Genomic DNA, 16325 nt, shown 5'->3' with positions numbered 1-16325 from the left:
TACAATTATATCTGACCCGCAAGAAAATATCATATGTCTATCATAACTGGCCCGCCGGTATATAGGACGCACACCGCTGATACTAAAAGTCCCAGAAGGCAAAACACCAGGAGAAGTACAAGCACGTGGACAGACAGCGGAAGGTAGAGGAGTTAATAAAGAAGCTGGTGTGACAGCAGACTATGTTCACAAAGGCAAAATCACAAAGTGAGACTGCCATGAAAGCTAGTTTTGTTGTGGCCGAAGAAATGGCTAAATCAGCGCAGCCTTTTATTAAGGAGAGTTTGTAAAGCGGTGCATGGTTAAAGTGTGCAATGTCATGTGTTCGGGCAAAAAGCAAGCATTTTTCAATGTAAGCTTAAGCAGAAATACTGTTGCTGACCGTGTATGTGAGCTTGCCACCAATTTACAAGCACAGTTGATGGAAAAGGAAAAGACTTCATTGCATATTCTCTTGCTGTGGATGAGAGCGCTGACGTGACTGATACTGCATAGCTGTCAATCTTCATCCGTGGAGTGGACTTTTGGGAATTAAATCAATGATTTAAATTAATTAAATTAATGCATAGCACAACCACGGGACAAGACTTATTTGAGGAAGTATCTAAATGTGTGAATGAAATGAAACTGCCCTCGGACAAACTGACGGGACTGACGACGGATGGAGCGCCTGTGATGTGCGGTGAAAAGAACGGATTAGTGGGGATGATGCGGGAGAAGCGCTTTTCTTGAGATGATAGATTCTGAACATGGCGATGTGCCCTATCACACAGAGGTGCGATGGCTAAATTGAGGGAAAGTGGTGAATAGATTTTTCAAGTTGCATTAGGAAATCTGGCAGTTTTTGGAAAACAAAGGGAAAGACACCACAGAGTTCCGGTACGAAAAGTGGCAATGTGACCTGGCCTTTTTGTGCGACACAACAAAGCATCTCACTGTGCTAAACCCCCGGCTGCGCCTGTGGGAGACTCCGATGCAGCAAGGAAACATGGGTCACTTTCTGTGTTGCCTAACACTCACAAACCGTGTCTCCACCGCTGTGTTTCCGACTGCCTATTTTGCTGATAAACTGGGCGCACTTGGCACACTCTGCAATTTGCCGACTTTGCAGCTCAGAAATTTTTATTTCAACTGCTCAGCAATCCGTTTGCAGTTGATGTAGAAAAAGCACCTGTGCATTTCTAAATGGAGCTGATAGACCTCCAGTGTAATGACACACTGAAGGCAAAGTATGACTCTGTGGGCGCTGCACAGTTTCCAAGCTTAACCCCCCGAAACGATGCCTCAACTCCGCCTACATGCTGCTCAAATGCTCTGCATGTTTGGAAGCACATACCTGTGTGAGCCGCTTTTCTCAGTGAGGGTTTCTACAGCACAGAACTTAACCCCAGATATTAATGAACTTGCAGCCAAGAAAAGATGCCAGACATCTGGCTCAGGTACATATGCATAAAAGAATCATCATTGCCCTTTATGCCTCCTGGCATGTAGGACAGCAATAAAAGTCTTCCACTCCCGTCTGGCGAGTCGCTGGATGATGCCCCATGAGTGGTTTAGGCTCTGCATCTCCTTCTCCACAATTCTTCTCTATGTGTTTCTTGGTCGGCCTCTTTTTCTTTTTCCTTCTGGTGTCCAATGTAAGGCTGTTCTTGTAATATCAGCAGGATCTTTTCTCAACACGTCCTATCTGTCTCCATCTTCTTCTCATTAGGATGGTCTCATGCATTCTTGTTGGCATTTGTAATACAGTTCTTCATTTGAAAATGTGAAGTATTCGCCTTAAGGTTGATAGTCTATTGAGATCTTCTTGTGTCATTCTCCAGCATTCAGAACCATACAATAGGGTGGATAAAACACAGCTCTGATACAATTTAAGTTTGTTCTTGATGGTGTACTGCTGTGACCTCCATATGTTATTCAGTACTTTGACAGCGTTCTTTGACTTATTAAGACAATTCTTGATGTCTTTATCTGCATAAAACAATGTAGCCTTTTTTATTTTTTTTATTTATTGGTTTATTTGATAACGGACAGTGCACATTACTAAAAACATTTCTGTAAATGCTCCAGAGTTAGCCAAGAGGCTATTTTTCATCTGTAGCCCCAAAAAACATGACCTATAAATATGTATTCATTTTGCACTTTGTCCAATATCCCTTCTATCCTGTTTATTAAATGCTGACCCTGTTTTGCCCGCAATGTAGCCCCAGTAAAAAATGTAGTTTTTAATTTTGGCACTCTCTGTGATTGAGTTTGACACCCCTGCTCTAGAGCAACAACACATGGAAAAATCTCTGGAGAGACTACACTGACTGAATTAGAATTAGGCCAAGCACATGCTACCACTGTAGCAGACTGAATCTGGCAATGATTGACTGGAGATCCGGGGTACATACAGTATACAGAGCCTGGAAGCCTAATTAGAACCAGGTGAGGAGGGTGAAAGCCGCCACGCCCACAGCCAAACACACACACACAGGGAGACAGACAAAACATGGAACAGACGAAGAGAAGGAAAGACATTGCGAAAACATGGAGAAAAACCCAGAGTCATGACCGTGACTATTCTTTGGAAGACACTGTGTCTTCAGACAGCATCCTGATATTAGCAGAGACAGATAGACGCTTCTTCACATGCAGGTTTATGTAAGTCAATGTCCAGGGATACATCCTCAGCTACAGTACCCGGCAGTGTTACATCGCCTTTTCTTTCGTCCATTTTCGTTCTCCCTCTGGACATACAGGGGTAGGACACATAGCCTTTTATGGTGTTATTAGGTCATTCATTTTGCCAAGTGACAATTCTCATGAACACATGCTGATTTACACACAGGTCAACTCTGGTCCTTCACACAGTTATCTGAAGTTTGCTGAATCTAATGTGCTTGTACTTCATTAGGTTGTTGAAGGAACAAATTCTTTCAGGTCCAATTCTGTGGCTGGGGTTAGATGACTTTTATTCACTGCACAGTAGAGACAGGAGTTCACAGCAAAGCTGTAGAATTCTCTCTGACCAGAGTGAATTCTGGCCATGATTAAATACAGGGTTACAGGAAATAACAGTTAAACAAAAGGTGTGGGTTGGGATAAGCTTCTCAGGACAAGGGACATTGAAACTAGCTGCACCCAAGATGAGTATTCGTTTTCAGTCCAGGGAATAAGTCGTGTCTGGGAACCCAGCTCAGAAGTCTGTAGTAACGGATTTGCATTAGCTCAATACAGGTCCGTTTTACAGAGCAAAAGGTGATTTGATACATGAAGGTGTGACCTCATACAGGTCTGACCGGGGCTCTCTTCACACTACACCAAAAGGTTTCACTCACAGAGGTTTGTTCATTAATGTAACAGTACCTGTCTGCACAGAGGTTACTGTTACACAGCAATAGCAGGAATACACAAAGGCAATATAAAATAATGCAGCTAATACAATGTAAATATCTTCTACAAGGCCTAATGTGAACAAACAATCTGCACTTCACAATCAACATGTACATTTTCCATCTGTCTCGTGGACTGTGCATCACCTCAGGCTCAGGTGAGCCCTGGACCATGATGCTATAGGCCTAGACTTCGGGAGACATCCCATAATGCAATGACCTACTCTATCCTCCTCTCCCTCACCCTCTGTCCACTTTCTAATTCCATTAATGCATGTTTCTAAGCAACCTCTTCTCACCCGTCTCTCTCCTCCCTCCTCCTATCGCTTTCTGCAGGTATTTCTGCCTCAATCTTGATTGCAAGCCACCTACGTCTCAACACCCGCTGCTACTAGTATCATTATTAGCCATATTCTCATAGTTTGTATTTCTTCCTTTTCTTAATAGTATTATTACAGAAACAGTGATGTTATCCATTGAAATCCCGGCCCTGCGGTGATACAGGACTGTCCTGTCAAGAACAGAGTAATGTGCCAAACAGAACTAAGACAAAGCAGGAAGATACAGGGACTTTGAATGATACACACACACACACTCGGTTCAATGGAAGGAGGCGGAGCTGTACTGGAAGAGGGGGAGTCAGCAACTCATTTCCTTGTTTATAACTCAAAGCAGCTCAGAGCATCTGGTGAGCTGCGGCCGACACAAGTCTGTTTACGAGGATTAATACGACTTCAAAAGGATCATTAGGCTTTTCTCCAACATTTCTTTAACTCCTACAGGTAAAGTTAATTGTGTTTACCCGGTTTGATTCAACAAGCCATTAGCACAGACAGGAAGTGTGAAATATAGTATATACTGAACATACATGTACATACAAATATATTTTAGCTCATCAAGTACAACAATAATCTAATTGATATGTTTAAAGATTTTATAAGATTTGTGTAATGTGAAGATGTGTAGTAATTTCACTTTCACTTTTGTTCTCAGAGTATCACTATGTCAGCTGCCAGCTGTCTGCTGTCTGAAGAGCAGTTTTTGTGCTGCATCTGTCTCGATGTATTTACTCGTCCAGTCACTATACCATGTGGACACAACTTCTGCAAAGACTGCATCACACAGCACTGGAACGTTAACAGTGTTCAGTTCCGGTGTCCCATGTGTAAAAAGCATTTTAAAACTCGCCCTGAGCTGCCTGTCAATACTTTCATATCCGAGATGGCTGCAGAGTTCAGACAGTCAGCTGGAAATAAAAGAAACAAGGACTCGGTAGTCGCCAAACCAGGGGAAGTCCCCTGTGACATCTGCTCCGGCCCCAAACTGAAGGCTCTGAAGTCGTGCTTGACGTGTTTCGCTTCCTACTGCGGTATTCACCTGGAGCCTCATATGACAGCCAACCCCCTGAAAAGACATTCACTGACTGATCCTGTGGAGAACATGGAGGTCAGGGTGTGTACCAGGCACAAAAAAACACTGGAGCTGTTCTGCAAGACTGACCAGACATGTGTGTGCTCGCTCTGCACTGTCTCGGAACACATGGCACACAACATCGCTGCTCTGAAAGATGAATATGAAGCAAAGAAAGTGGAGCTGGAGCAGGAAGAGGCTGCAATCCAGCAGATGATACAGGAGAGAAAGCTCAAGATCCAGAAAACTAGACGCTTAAAAATGCACAGTAAGGAAGATGCAGAGCGAGAGATAGCAGACGGTGTTCGTATCTTCACCAGTTTGATGCAGGCGGCTGAGAGAGACCTGAACGAGCTCATTGAGATGATCGAAGAGAGGCAGAAGACGACGGAGGAACAGGCCGACAGCTTCATCAAAGAACTGGAACAAGAAATCTCTTTATTGGTGAAGAGAACGGCTGAAGTGCAGCAGCTCTCACTTACTCAAGACCATCTTCAACTCCTCCAGAGCTTCACACCCATGAACAGCGCTCTATGCACCAAGAACTGGACGAAGGTCAGCCTCTGTCTGCCATCATACGAGGGGACTGTTGTGAAAGCTGTGGCTGAGCTGGAGGAGACGCTCAGCAGGGAGAAGCAGCAGCTGCTTCATGAGGCCAGGCTGAAGAGGGTCCAGCAGTACGCTGTGGATGTGATCCTTGAACATCATACAGCTAATCCCTGGCTCGTCCTGTCCGAGGATGGGAAACAAGTCTGGTGTGGTGAGGTGAGGCGAGACCTGCCAGACAACGCAGAGAGATTTTCTCTTTATGCCACTGTCTTGGCACAGCAGAGTTTCTCCACTGGAAGGTTTTACTTCGAGGTCCAAGTTACAGGGAAGACCGACTGGACCCTGGGAGTGGTCAGAGGGTCCGTGAACAGGAAGGGAATAATACCACTGAGCCCTGTGAATGGCTACTGGGCTGTAGGTCTGAGGAACGGAAACGAGTACCTGACTCTTGCCAGCCCTGTTGTCAGCCTCAGTCTTATCTCGAGGCCTCAGACAGTGGGGGTGTTTGTGAGTTACGAGGAGGGTCTGGTCTCCTTTTATGATGTGGACGCTGCGGTTCATTTCTACTCCTTCACTGGCTGCTGCTTCACTGAGGAGCTCAGTCCCTTCTTCAGTCCCGGTCTTCATCATGGTGGCACGAACTCCGCCCCTCTGACAATCTCACCTGTCACCCCCACTGACTAGATTTGATCATTCATTTAGTCATTTGGGAAGAGGAAGTCAAAAGGATCAAAGCCACATTAACTGAGTTGAAAGCACTAAAAGGCAGACAATCAACGATATCATCTCATCAAATGTGTATGCACTCATTCATGTTTTTGTATTCATATTGTTCTATTTTTGTATGTATAGTGAAAGAGTTTTGTGTTGCTGAAATCATTCCCTCTGTCCATGCTGGCTGTTAAGATATCGCTTTTGTGCTTCCAAAGTAAGTGACGGGCGACTAAATCCACAGTCCTTGTTCTTCACTTAAAACTGAATCAGCAGTTTATCTGAATCTAATTTGAGGTTTCAGCAGTCTGAGTCTTTCCAAATACAGTTAATCTTTTCAGTACATAATTCCTTCTTAGTGTTGATATTCTTCCACAGCAGCCCAGCACAGAAACACAAAAAGAGGAATTTTACATTAAACCAATTTTATTTTTGGAAGATATCAACTTGGTGTGTCTTATCTTAGACTGTGAAGCCTCATATAAGTGTCAGATTCACTTTGGAGTGTATTTTGTCCCACGTCACTTACATTGGACAGGATCTGTAAGGATATTCAGATAATTCATAAAACATAAAACAACTATTATCTGTAATATAGTGGAGTAATGTTTACCTGAGCAAAGAATGAAGTCACTCTCTCTCTCTGTGTTATCCGAGCTTGGTGTGCCTTTAAGGTCATGTGAGAGTGCTGGTTAGCTCTGTTTGTGAGTCTAACACTGTTAGCACGGTTTGCTGCTAGCTGCTGGCTGAGCTGTCCTCTTGCCGAGAGCCATGCGGAGGCAATAGACGTGCACTCTGTATATAGTACCTTTAATGTCCAGTATATAGTACTATTAAAGGAACTTTATACTGTACATTAAAGGTACAATAGACGTGAACTCTGTAAATATTAACTTTAATGTCCAGTCTGAACAGAATGGATGATTACAGCAAGCAAACACTCTCTTTCTTTGTATAATGTGGGAAACTAACAATTGTTTTAAGACAGACTTAAATTATTAGCCTACCCTTTAATGCAGCATGGTATCAGCGTCTGACTCTCATGCTGCCTCTGTATGCCTTAAACAATTTAAAGACAGTGATTAACTTGTATTATGATATTTAATGGTACACACTGTCTAGGAGAAACAGTCATCTTTAAGTCTCCAATATGTTCTCTTGTAAAACTCAGGCACTGTGTTATTAGTTTAGTTGTGGTGACATTCAGATGGTCTTCTGCCTGATCAGCCTCGGACATGTCTCCTGTGTCTTTTACACTCATTCAGTGTCACACAATCGTAAATAGAGCATTGCTTGAATGTTCAATACAGATTTGACACGTTTACACCTCCATGATCAATTCTTGTGTTTGATTTGATGAAAACATTGTCACTGCAGTGATGTACAGGTGTACTCCAGGACACTATGACATCACTGTTGGGTGTGGTTACAGGAGCAACAGATGGAACTTTCAGCCAGAAAGGCTAGTGAAACAGATTTTCAGCCTGGTGTTAAGTTTCTCTTCATGGTTTAAATTAGCATACACTTCTTTAATTCTTTAAGTACTTTCTGATACACTGTTATTTTTCTGATATATGGGGTTGGTGAAGCAGTTTTAGGGGAGGGTCTAAAGACAATACTTATCACTCTGAATTTTAATACATTTACTATAAACCCTCAACAGCCCGATTCCGTCACACTGTCCTTTGATGTGGTCATGTTGATGGAGCAAATGTGAATTTGACATTGTTGATGAGAATCTCAGAGTTACTCAACCCATTTACCCTCCAAGCCTCCTACTTCTTATGCTCAGACAACCACTCCCACTCTGAGAGGATTTACCCACCACCAAAATAATGCTTCCCCAAATATGCAACATGCAAAATGTTTTCTCCTCCTCATTTTGACATGTTTATCTCTCTCAAAACAAACAGTAAATACTTGTTGTGACCCATGCATGAGCATGCAAGGCTGTGGGACATGTCAGATATGTATTATATATACGGCGACAGTCATTTGTGAAATGTGATGCTGCAACCATTTTCAATCAAATCAAATTGAAGTAGCTTTTGTGATGCTGGCCCTTGTATGATATTTTAGTGGGCTGAGCTAGTGTGACAGTATTGACAGGAAATATTGTATATAACTGTAAAAGTAATACCGTAGGACTTTATGATGGGCTCTGGTATCTTTTATTATTATTTTGAATAACTTATTTTTACACTTAGAACAACAATGATTGGATCTAATCTATGTGTGTCATATTGTTTCTTGTTGGCCATCAGTTTGCTTTATGTGGTGACACCCAACCAAAAAAGTCTTGGTATTCGTATGATTGTATTATGATTTACATCAGTAAAGTTATTAAGTGACACATTCATTAAACTGGCCAGATCTCATCCATGTATTTTAAACAGATTAGAACTTTGTTAACTATGTGTTAAAAACACGAGACAATAAAGCAGATCTGACGATGACTTAACACTTGCATAGGCAAGTGTTAAGTCATCGTCAGATCTGCTTTATTTATTTTTATTATTTTTTTATTTATTAAATTATTATTTTATTTATACTACACCTCCCCATGTTGTCAGTTGACTCCGCAGCTGGATAGAGATCTAAGAAAGAAAACAAAATCAAAAGATGGAATTCCAGGCGACATAGTTCAATGTACTGTCCTCCACTGAGAGGTTTACTTCTAGCCCTCTGGGATGTGTAGTAAATCCATGTCAGATTGCTTTGTAATTCAGTGACTGCCCAGTTATTTGTCTGGAAAAACGTTATTATAGTTGCTGGGCAACCAGGTTAGGTGCTTGAAAAAAGTATTTCCTTTGACGTTTCGGTATTTGGGTTCGACAGTGGTTTGACCTTGACCAGGTTGTCCTGCAGGTTTGTTTTTTGTCTTTAAAAAATGTAAAAACATAAATGTATGAATTGAAAATTGAATTTTCTGAACACAGCAAAAGACTGGAAGCAATAACTTAGTGGCCTGTTTGAAGTCTTCTATTTTTCTGTGAAATCTTTACATCGGAGATTTGACCAAGCATATGAATGTTCAGGAGAATAGCTGGTTCTGTTGAACCGAGTGTCTGTTTCCTTAAAAAAACGCTTGTGAGTGTTAATGTATATATTGATTCTGTATAGATTTTAGATGTGGTAGTATCAAGAAGTCCACTAAGGTCAAGTTAGGGGTTGATTTGAATTTGACGGACACAGTATGGTTGTTCAGCGCAATGAGATTAAAATCATCTTGAGTATGGCCATACACGCATATCCTCTAAATATCGTGATTAATTTAGAGGTTTCTTCATCTGAGGTCTCCCAGTCAGACATGAACATGCTGGCGTGCCTTAGATTTCTAAAAAATTATTTCCCATTAAATTCAAACTCAATCCTGTTCTAATTGAGTTCCAGTACCCATAATAGTTTCTTATCTGCTCTTTTAAAAAAGATAAGTTGCTAAAGTTTCTCTACATAATCAAGTGGTTTTAAAGTTGTTGGGCTGCATGGTTGAAGGAGGGTTCAGGTATTCTATATATTTATTGGTCTCACTGTTACAGTCCGTCACATTGGTTCTGTGGTTTACTCCAATTAGTAGGAGCTTTGTGGATCTGGGTAAAATATAAAACAATCTGGGTCTCCCGCCTCCTGGATGAGACGCTGCTCAAGAACAGGATTACAGCCGATAAAACTAGAATCATATGGCTGAACTGGAGAAAAAAATCAATAACACTTTCCCTGAGGACATTAGCTGATTAAACTTTACATCTTACGCTCAATTGTAGTTTTGAAAAAATGGGAGCAAATGTGAAGACCCACCATGTAAGTGGATTTGACTCCACTGGGAGGCTCTGCACTGCCTTACAATGCTGCACTCCTCCCTCACCACTTCACACCACTGCTACGCTAACTTTCCCATTACTATTTTTTGTAACTAAGCAACCAGAGTAATAAAGTAGTCTTTAATAATGAAAGGTCGTGTTTGATATGAAGATCTTCTCTAAAATCTTCCTCTATAAACTCAAACAGATACAGTTCGTGGAAAGTTTTAGAAGTTTTATTTTTCAGACTTAACGTTAGTTACAGCGCTGCAGGTTTGTTTCTCTCTCTCTCTCATCACATTTACTTTAAAATCAACACTTACACATAATGGTTTACTAGATTATGGGTCTATAAATGTGGTCAACACACGTCTCTCACTTAACTATCTGTCCTACTGGAGAGCAATTACTGCTTTTGTTCCTTTACATTTTATCTGCAGACTTCACAATAGTTGTGCAGAACAAAATAAGCATGAATAAGGACAGGAAAGTCCTCCGTTTTGTGTCCATCACCCTCCCTAAAGCCGCTAACCGTGACTTCAGACGGTCGCTCCGTAGGTCTGATAACGCCGCTGGTCACGCCGCTCACTAATCACTCCAATAACAGCTGCTATCTCTGCAGACATGCAAACTAACTGGACAACAGCTGCTAGTAAAGACAACAAGGTCAGCAACACCTGTAATCAGTTGTCCACGTTAAATTAACCTGGTGGGGGTGACCGTGGATAAGTGGAGAGCAGGGCTGCCTTTCAATCAGAGGGTTGGCGGTTCGATCCCCGGCTCCTGCTCATGTCAATGTGTCCTTGTGTCCTTGAGCAAGATACATAACCCCAAAATTGCGTCTACGGTGTGTAGATAGATACTGAATTGTAAGTTGCTTTGGATAAAAGCATCTGCTAAATGACCGTAATGTAATGTAATGTAGTCGATCGGTAATCAATGTTGTTGGTTAGGATTTCCGGTCACGTGATAGGGGTGTGACAAATCAGGGAAGGACATGTCATGACTGCTAATAACCAATCAAGTACCAAACGCGGGTGTCTACGTCATCGTTTCCACACATATGCGTTTACGTCCGTCCACACAAATACGCTACCCAGAGTTTTCAAACGTATCAGTCTTCAGGAGCGTTTCCAAACTCCTCCGTTTTCGGTGCTCGAAAACGCCGGCGTAGTGTGGACGCTCGGTGTAAACGTAGCAAAACATATGCGTTTTCAAATAAAAACGGAGTAGTGTGGAGCAGTTCTGTGATTGTTGCTCTCCTGGCTGAAGGATCACTGTTGCTGGACTGCTCCTCTGTCTCACCTGCTGGGCCCACAAAACAGTTGAAAAGTAATATTTGAATTACTAGTAGATGATATTACAATTAAAATATCTGTCAAATATGCAACTACAGGAAAACAAGACATTAATAAAACTACTAAAACATTGTGATGTGCATTTCTGATGGTTATCATTTTGTTTGTTTTAATGAAATGCTGAAATTCAATCAAAATTCAACTCATCTGTACATTACTTTTCACTGACAATATATTGTCACTACGATGCTGTAGAGGTCACAAGGCCTTGATATTGAATTGTGTCCGGGTGGACTCGTCCAGAAAAGGCAGGGATTTTAAATGTGGCTCAGGTGCAGTGCTCACATGAAGAGAATGATGAAGTGCTGAGTCAGACAGAGTCAGGTATCTTTAGCTGAAGTCAGATGCAGCGGCAGATCATCCTGAATCAGCTTGTGTGAAGGAAGCTGGAGCATCACTTGTTTTTCCTTCAGCACTGCTGCAGCAGTAGTGCCACGATGGAAAAGAGTGACCACTTTTCTCTCTTGGCCTAAAAGCTGTGACATCAGGTCTACACCTATATGTATGTGCAAGACATTTGTCTACAAATGTCCTTAGTATGATTCAGGTGAAGCTGCAGATACTTTACACTTTCAGAGGAATCGCTGGGAGAAAAGTCTGTGTGTGTTTGATCTGAAGACACCGTCACACCCTAATTACAGCGTCCAAATGTAAAACAACTTCAGCTTGACATTAAAACCAGTCTAACCTGTGTCAGCATCAGGATAACATAACAGCAGATGATACTAGTGGCTGTTGAGTACATGCCTGTTCAGAATGCTTGGAATGTTCGGCCTGTGGTGTGGCTGCTTGCAGATCTCTGGAGAACTGCTCATAAAAAGAACTTCACACTCAACAGTGTCTTTGGTCCTCAGCAGCAGCGATGTTATTAATTTATAAATAGGCATATGCAGCTTGCTTTGACATAACCACTGGGGTTAAGGAGCAGAGCATGGATTTAATTTTTGCAGCTAAGTTAGTGTGGCAAAAACGTACACAATGTGAGGTGCAACAGCAGAGTGACACTGTTCCTGAAGGCTACCTGCTCGTTCTCGTTGACTCCACGGAAGAGAAGAAAAGTTTGGTTACTATCCAGCATGCATGTAGCGTTAGCAGGCTGAATCCAACATCCAGCAGCACTTTCCAGACGGCAGCAGGCTGAACAGGTTGTAGTTGGGTGGGTTTTGTCTTTTAATATCTTTTGAGCTCTTTGCAGGCTCCTCTTCTCACCAATATCACTGATACTCAGTCAGGGGTGGATTGGCCATAGGGAGTACCGGGAGTTTTCCCGGTGGGCCGGTCAGTAATGGGCCGGCAGTGGCTGACCTTTTTTTTTTTTTTTTTATGTAAAGACGCATAAGAGGCCCAGTGGCCCTATGATAGGCCCAGTAGTCCCGCCCACGCATTTTCCAGACCCCCCCTCGTCCAATCACCTTTAATGATGAGCTAATGACACATCATTAGCAATCTGTGAGAGAGAAGAGAAAGCAAAAATGGAGAAAAAATGAAAAGGCGGTGCAGAAAAACTGAGGGAAAAGAAAAAAAAAGCTCTCGCAACTGCTAAGAGCAGAAATATAATAAACATGTTTGCTGCTGCGGGGGCCGGCGGCGGTGGCGTAGCCTCCGGCTCCGGGGCTTTGGCTGCGCCGGGCGCGGCGGGTCCCTCTCAGGAGGTGTCGTCGGACAGTGAAAGTGAGGCTCCTGCTGCCATGGTGGTACAGGAGGGGGAGGAGGAGATTGGTTTGTGGTGATAGCAGGTGTGTGTGCTAGCTAACATGTTGTGGATAAACACTCATTCACTAAATGTTCAGAAACGTTGTCTATGAACTTTACTTGACATAATAGATAGCGTGTGGTGTAAATCTAGTTCTAAAGTGTTGGAAAATGATATACTATCCTGATTAATTAACCACTATTTTATGGTGGTGTGGTTTGAGCATGCAGATCTGCTTTTTCACAATTTTTATAATTTCAAATCAGGTCACCAGAGTTAAAGTGTTTTAAGTATCAATACACTTTCTTCAAGCCCACTGTCCAATTTGTTCAAATATGCTTTACCTATTTTTTTCTGTCAGTGTTTATGGTTTATTGTCCTTGCTTTTCTTTTTTTGAACACTTATTTATGGAAATTTTCAGATTAAATTACATCAAATAAGAGACAAGGAGACAATGACCCATTTCACATTATACAGTTAAAACTAATGAAACACTGATTAACTACTGTTACAATTAAACATCTGCATACATATTAGGGGTGTTCAAACATATTCCGTACTATTTCTCTACTTTTCACGTCCAGGTTTGTGCCCAGTACATCATCTCTCTCACCAGAGACCCCAAGCCCACCCATTGATTATTTCACTTGTCCCAACCCAGACACCCTTCAGCTATTTTTTAACCATCACCCTCAACAATCAACAAGTAACCCCAAATGGCAGAAAGTTTTCCGCTGCGAGGATGGCACACTTCGAAAGTGGCTTTCATACAGTCAGGGACGCCACGCACTGTTTTGCTTCGTTTGCATGGCATTTGCCAAGTCCACTGACAAAAGTCAATTCATTACAGGAATGACAGATTGGAAGCATTATGGGCATAGAAGAGCATAATGGCAGTAAGGCACACAAGGATTGTGCAGAAGCCTACATGCTACAGCCTACATGCTACAGGCTTGCAAAGCTGACATTAGGAGTTTGCTTGCTGGCAACCAGATGTCTGCTCACAGAGAACAAGTGAGAAAAAGGTGGCAGGTTCTGGAGCGTATAGTGGACGTAGTTAAAATAATAGGCAAGAGGGGGCTTAGCTACAGGCACCAAGAGAATGAGGCAGCATACACTCTTGAAGATACCACACTGTAAAAACTGTTGCCTAGATTTAACTAAAAAAAAATAAGGCAACATTTTCCAACCACTTTTTATAAGTTTAGTGAATTCATTGGTATTTTGAGTAAGGAGAACTTAATAATATGCATTTCGATGTATGCAAAAATATTAAGTTGCGTTTGCAGAAAAAGCCAAGAAATTGAGTAAAATCTGTGTAAAAAACATCAGCATATTAAACACACTAGACTTAATCAAAATAAGTAACATTTAAATAATTTAAAAAATAATTTATGTACTCTATTTTATCAATTTTGACCAATTCACCCTTTCTTTGTTTTGAAAATTGTAACTGCTTAAAAAATTAGTATAATAATAATAATAAAAAAATAAAGACATCAAATTCCAACATTTATTAAATCATTACCATATCCAAACAGTTGCAATGAGCTGGACAGTATGAACAGTCAAGAACATCCATATTTAGTGCATAGAAGAATGCATGACCTCAACTTTTTAAAGTCCTGCATACAACACCTTTACAGTGCATTTTTTTTTTAAACCGTATACATATTAAAACGTTTTCACAAGCCATATCCAAACCGTGGCAATAAGCTGGACAGTATCAATATTTAGTGCATAAAATAATGCATGACCTCAGCTTCTCAAGTTTTGCTTAGTGGAACATTCGGAATACAGTTTCTTACAAAAGAAATTTCACATTAAGATTATCAGTACTTTTGTAACTATTCACAAGCAGAACACCTTCACAGTAGTGTCTTTTAGTGTGTATATTTTGAAACATTTTAACTTAAACAACACAGATCCCTCCTTCTGACCAGCTGGAGCTTCAAAGTGGGGAAATTTACTGTGTATAAAACATAAAAAAAACAACAATTTACACTCCAGAAACTATGACCTGCAGATTCGTTTTTTTTAACCGTGTACATATTATTAATAAAACATTTTAACACCTTCACAGCAATTTTTTTTTAATCCGTGTACATAATATTAAAACATCTTCACAAGCCATATCCAAAAAGTGGCAATGAGCTGCACCATATAAACAGTCAAGAACATCTGTATTAAGTGCATAAAAGAATGCATGACCTCAGCTTATTAAGTGCTGCTTAGTAGAACATTCAGAGTACAGTTTTTTACTGTGTACATAATATTAAAGCATCTTAACTTTAACAACTCACAGACCCACCTTCTGACCAGTTGCAGTTTCACAGTGGGGCAATTTAGTGTGTATAAAACCTGAACAGGACAAACCATTACAACATTTTGAAGAATTCCACTCAATGTCCAATGTATAATGATCTTGAACAGACACAAGAAAACAGCTGTTCATAAGTGCAAGCTGACAGTCATGTCTGACTACTAGGCTAGAAGCTTGTTTTTGAGAGTCATGAACTTGGGGGTTGGTTTTGGGCGCAACGTGTCGAGTCCCACAAAAAGTCTTTGAAACACCTCAAATGTTTTGGAAAGTTTGGATGGATACTCAAGATTAAGCGCATATGTCATCCCAAGGAGTAGGCAGCATGCTTTGGCCAGGTTTCCAAGATGAGTAAGGACTGGTATTCCCTCAATGATGATTCCTACTGCATTTGGTTCACGACAGACGTAGACGCTCATTTTCTTCATTTTCAGGTCCTCATGGACAGTGGTCTCTGCAGTTCCCTTTGAGATACAAACACAGTAATTAAGAAAAAAGAATCTCATTTTATATATAATATAAGTTGTGTGATTTAATTCAGATAATGATTACTTTTGTGAAGACCATTTTGAAAACTTTTGAATTCTAATTTGAGATCTTTTATATTAGACTTAAGACAATAGATGCATTTCCAGCCACATGCTTTTTATTGGCATTTTCAATTTGCATTTAAAAAACCTGAGCAAACAGAAACAAGACAGAAAGGCATCCCTCTGTGGTGCTGTGCTAATCGGCTATACTAGCTGCATGCTCCACCTCCACCTGACAACTGCTGGTTCAGTCAACAGTCAGTTAACATAAAAGTCAACCGAATTTAAGATTGTACATCAGACTGATCCAAACCTGCTTTTAAACAATACTTACACAGTAGTCAGAGATTAGCTCTTGTCCACTCTCTCCCATGCACTCTATGAGGCATCTCAGAGTCACATCTCTCTTCTTCACTGCAGAGGCACTTGGGTCCTAGAGTAAACAGAAGAACAATAAATAAATTAATTTTGTTGGCAATTTTACTCCAAACCTGTGATACCATTATTCCTGTACGTCAGTATTACAGTCATTTTTAACCTTTTAAACCACTTTTACCCCACCTGTATCAGTTCCAT

At 41.1% G+C, this 16325-nt stretch overlaps 1 protein-coding gene across 1 annotated transcript; it reads left to right on the top strand.

Annotated features, from left to right (window-relative positions):
* Positions 1–4070: 4070 nt before the first annotated feature.
* Positions 4071–7379, top strand: LOC137866209 (E3 ubiquitin-protein ligase TRIM39-like). Its single transcript, XM_068701960.1, has 2 exons — positions 4071–4159; positions 4371–7379. The coding sequence occupies exon 2, from the start codon at positions 4380–4382 to the stop codon at positions 6018–6020; it is 1641 nt and encodes a 546-aa protein (XP_068558061.1). The 5' UTR covers positions 4071–4159; positions 4371–4379; the 3' UTR covers positions 6021–7379.
* The last annotated feature ends 8946 nt before the right edge of the window (positions 7380–16325 follow it).

This window comes from Cebidichthys violaceus, unplaced genomic scaffold, assembly GCF_023349555.1.
Source record: "Cebidichthys violaceus isolate CVI_PGR_0920_01 unplaced genomic scaffold, fCebVio1.0.p SCAF_8, whole genome shotgun sequence".
NCBI lineage: Eukaryota > Metazoa > Chordata > Actinopteri > Perciformes > Stichaeidae > Cebidichthys > Cebidichthys violaceus.
Note: the sequence above shows the minus strand (reverse complement) of the source record. Positions and strands in the feature narration are given on the sequence as shown.